The sequence below is a fragment of the Arachis ipaensis genome, chromosome B01 (genome assembly GCF_000816755.2).
Source record: "Arachis ipaensis cultivar K30076 chromosome B01, Araip1.1, whole genome shotgun sequence".
NCBI classification, from domain to species: domain Eukaryota; kingdom Viridiplantae; phylum Streptophyta; class Magnoliopsida; order Fabales; family Fabaceae; genus Arachis; species Arachis ipaensis.
In genome coordinates, this window is record NC_029785.2 from 1,175,791 (window position 1) to 1,179,528 (window position 3,738).

General features: G+C 29.6%; 1 protein-coding gene across 1 annotated transcript in view; it reads right to left on the reverse strand.

Annotated features, from left to right (window-relative positions):
• Positions 1 to 3,738, reverse strand: part of LOC107622822 (naringenin,2-oxoglutarate 3-dioxygenase) — a 5,544-nt gene extending 1,806 nt beyond the window's left edge. The window contains exons 1-2 of the mRNA XM_016325239.2: positions 3,292 to 3,738; positions 2,637 to 3,065 (exon numbers count right to left, since the gene is read on the reverse strand). Of these exons, the coding sequence (XP_016180725.1) occupies positions 2,637 to 3,065; positions 3,292 to 3,654 (792 nt within the window). The 5' untranslated portion in view covers positions 3,655 to 3,738. The remainder of the gene's footprint in view (positions 1 to 2,636; positions 3,066 to 3,291) is intronic.

A 3,738-nucleotide genomic window follows, 5' to 3' on the forward strand; every position in this document is an offset into this window, starting at 1 on the left:
TCACCGGAGTCAAACCACTTGCATTATTATTGCATTTATTTATTAGTGTATTTTATTTCGCAGCCTCTCCTTTAGCTTGGGTATTAGTAGGCCCACCTAATATATATATTAGTCAACTAAATTTATTGATTCAGCATATATTTATTAAAATAGTTGAATTTAGAACATTTCAAAAGTCTACCAAAGTGGACCAAAAATTTATATTAAAAATAAATATACTAAAAAAGAGCTAAATGTGTAGCATGCGTGTGTGTGGATTTTTTCATAAAATAGTGATGTGGAAAGATTTTTCTTTAATGATAAATATTGAAAAATGTGATTATTAATAAACATTCAAAGATGGAGGAGAATTGATGAAAGGACTCTATCCTTCTTTCCACATGAGATGAATTCTACTTGGCACCTGTTTTTTCGGTGAATTAATTATATAGCTTATTAAATTACTTAATTGACCCTGTATTAATTTGCATGTATATTGTTTTATCCTATGATGCATAGACACTAACACGAATATGAGATGAGACACGACACGACACGGGACACGTCGACACGCAAATTTTAAAATCTTACATGACACAGGGACACGCATACATATAAAATATAAAGTATTTTTTAGATAAATCATAATGATATTTTGATATTTTATTGATTTTAAAATATAAATTAAAATTTTTAATTATTTTTAATTTTTTATTTTAATTATATAAAGTATTTAAAATATTTTTTTGTTTTAATAAATAATAATATATACTATATCTAAATTTATTTTAAAAATATATGTTAGGAATAAGACAGGACACGCTAACACGTGATGGTATTTAGGTGTGTCCATGTGTGTCCGAAAAAGAATTTTTTACTTTTTATTAAGACACGGTTGGACACATCAAACACGCGTGTCGAACGAGTGTCGATGAGTGTCGTGTCCAAAATGTGTCCGACACACGAATACGACAACTCAACAAAGTGTCCATAGTTCATAGGTTTCATCTATTAATTCTAGTCTCTTTGATTTTCAAAAATGAGTTATTGTTGTTAGAACTTAGAAGATAGGAAAGTGAGAGAAAACGGTTGATGACTTGCACACCCAAAATTCAATTAAGAAGTCTATGAACATTTAAATGGAATCACGTTAAATAATTCTAAAGGTGATGTAAATTGTGATAAGTGTTAATAGGCTGAACTATAAAAATTTGGAATTAAAAAAATGGTGTTTTTTTTGGTGTCTTAAAAAAAATTGTGTTATTTAAAGCACTTGTTGAAAATATTATTACATGTAAAAGATTTGGATAAAAATGTAAATTAATCTCTAATGCGTTGACATTTTTTTTATCTAAATTTATTTTAAAAAAATCCAGAAAAAAGAAAAAGAAATTATTATGTGTACTTATGATGCCAGTCAACATTGCATAAGATATGAATTATGAGCTATTGTAAACTAAATTCACATTATCATTTTCAGTAACAGTCTGAGTTAGTTGACATTTTATTTACCAAAAAAAGGTAAACTATGATTTTAGTAAGATATAATTTTTGATAATGACTTTTGAAGAAAAAATAGTTTAATCTTCGAGGGATAATTTTAATCTGACAAAATACATATCTTTTTTTAAGTGAGAAATTAAACAACTCATAAATTTGATTTAATTTTTCATTAAAATATTTAAAAAATTATTTAGAAAATACATAAAAAAGAAAAATTCAAGAATTGCACTTGAACTTGATCTCTATTTTTTTTCAAATTTAATTGAATTTTTTCGGTCGTCCATATAAAAAAAAAGTCGCAAAAATAATTCTCTTAGAAAAAAAAATTAAAAGGTAAAAAAATTTATTTTTTAAGTAGACTTTTGAGTCAAAATCTAATCTGTATATTCTTTTTAAATAAGTCTTCTTATATTTAGTTTATTTTATCAAACTAAAGGGTCAAATATTATTTTCTTCTTTTAGGATTTATGTTATATATATATAATTTGATGTATGGTAAGTGTAATGTAGTTTTACAAATGCATTTAATTATGTAACGTTACATTAGTAAAAATAAGGTTTAATTATTCTGTTAGTCCTATAGTTTCGTATAATTTTTAATTAGGTTCCTATACTTTTTTTCTTTTTAATTGGGTCTCTACACTAATTTTTTTTCCAATTAAGTTTCTCTTAGTAGTAATTGACTTAATTTTATAGGGACTCAACTACAAAAAAATTTCATATAGAGACCTAAATAAAAGAAAAAAAAAGTGTAGGGACCCAATTAAAAAAAATTGGTGTAAAGACTCAATTAAAAGAAAAAAAAGTATAGGGACATAATTAAAAATTTCGCAAAACTATAGAAACCAACAAGGTAATTAAACCTAAAAACAACTGTTTTTGACATTGACCACATGAGTGGTCATCCCGGAAATGGATCCTCTCCAGTTTTTTTAATACTTAATAGAATCCATTGTGATCTCTCACTTTTAATTCTATAAGTGAGACCAGAAATAAATAAGGGAGAAAATAATAAATGATTAGATTAAACACTGCACCCTATCCAATTTTTTGTCAATACATCAAACTTAAATTCATATATATATATATATATATATATATATATATTGGAGAGAGAGAGAGAAATAAGAAAAGATTGCATAGTGCATACTCACATGACCATGATCTCCAAGATTGACAACAAAGGCACCTTCCACAGGCTGAACAGTGATCCAAGTCTTACCATTATCCCTTGTAGCTTGAAGCCCACCAACCTGATCTTGAAGAAGGAGTGTAATGGTGCCTGGGTCTGTGTGCCTCTTCAATCCAAGTGTTAGGTCAGGTTGAGGGCATTTTGGGTAATAATTCACCACAACCTTTTGGTCCATGTCCACACATGCTTTTGTCAATGCTTCTTTTTCTAGCCCCATTGCCTCCGAGAGGACCTCTAGGAGCTTGCATGCAAGCCCCATGAGGTCCTCACTGTACTTTTTCGTCACTTCCATCCATCCTTCCGGCTTGTCCGGCCACCTCGAATAGTCGCGGTTGCGAATTGGGTATGAAAAATATGTCACTATTTCCCTCCAATCTTGCACGGCTTCTCCCTGTAAATATATATAATTTAATTTATTTTTAAAATATATTTTATACTAATGAATAATTTTAGTACGAACAATTATTGTTCATAATTTAATATCTGAATTTGGAGAGATTTTACAAATCATTCATTTAAAGTTAAAAATATTATTATTAATTGGTGTGATTTATAATCTATAAATCTTTTTAGATACTTATTATGAAAAGAAAAAGAAAAATTAGATAAATTCTTACTTGGAGATGGCTAGAGACAATGAAACCACCCTTCTTGCCACCGGACATGTCGAAGCGAAGCTTCTCGTCCGGTGGCAAGGCGAAAAACTCCCTAGCGAGAGATGTCATCTCGGAAATGAGCTTGGTATCCACACCATGATCCACAACCTGAAATATTCCCCAATCCTCGCATGCTTCTACAATCTTCTTGCATATCTCGGCCCTACGACCATCTGCGTCGTTGATTCCGGCCAATGATATGACCGGAATCACGTCGCTGAATTGGTTGTAGGCAACTTTTGGCCTCTCATCTTCATCCCTCACAAAGCTGGACTCAAGAGTTTTTTGCTCCGCCAAGTGAGTGAGGGTTTTTGCTGGCGCCATATGAATTTTTTTTTTTTTGAAAAATTTTATTATTTAATTTGGTGTTTAAAGGGTGTGAGTGATGTTTTTTTTTGTGATTTTTGA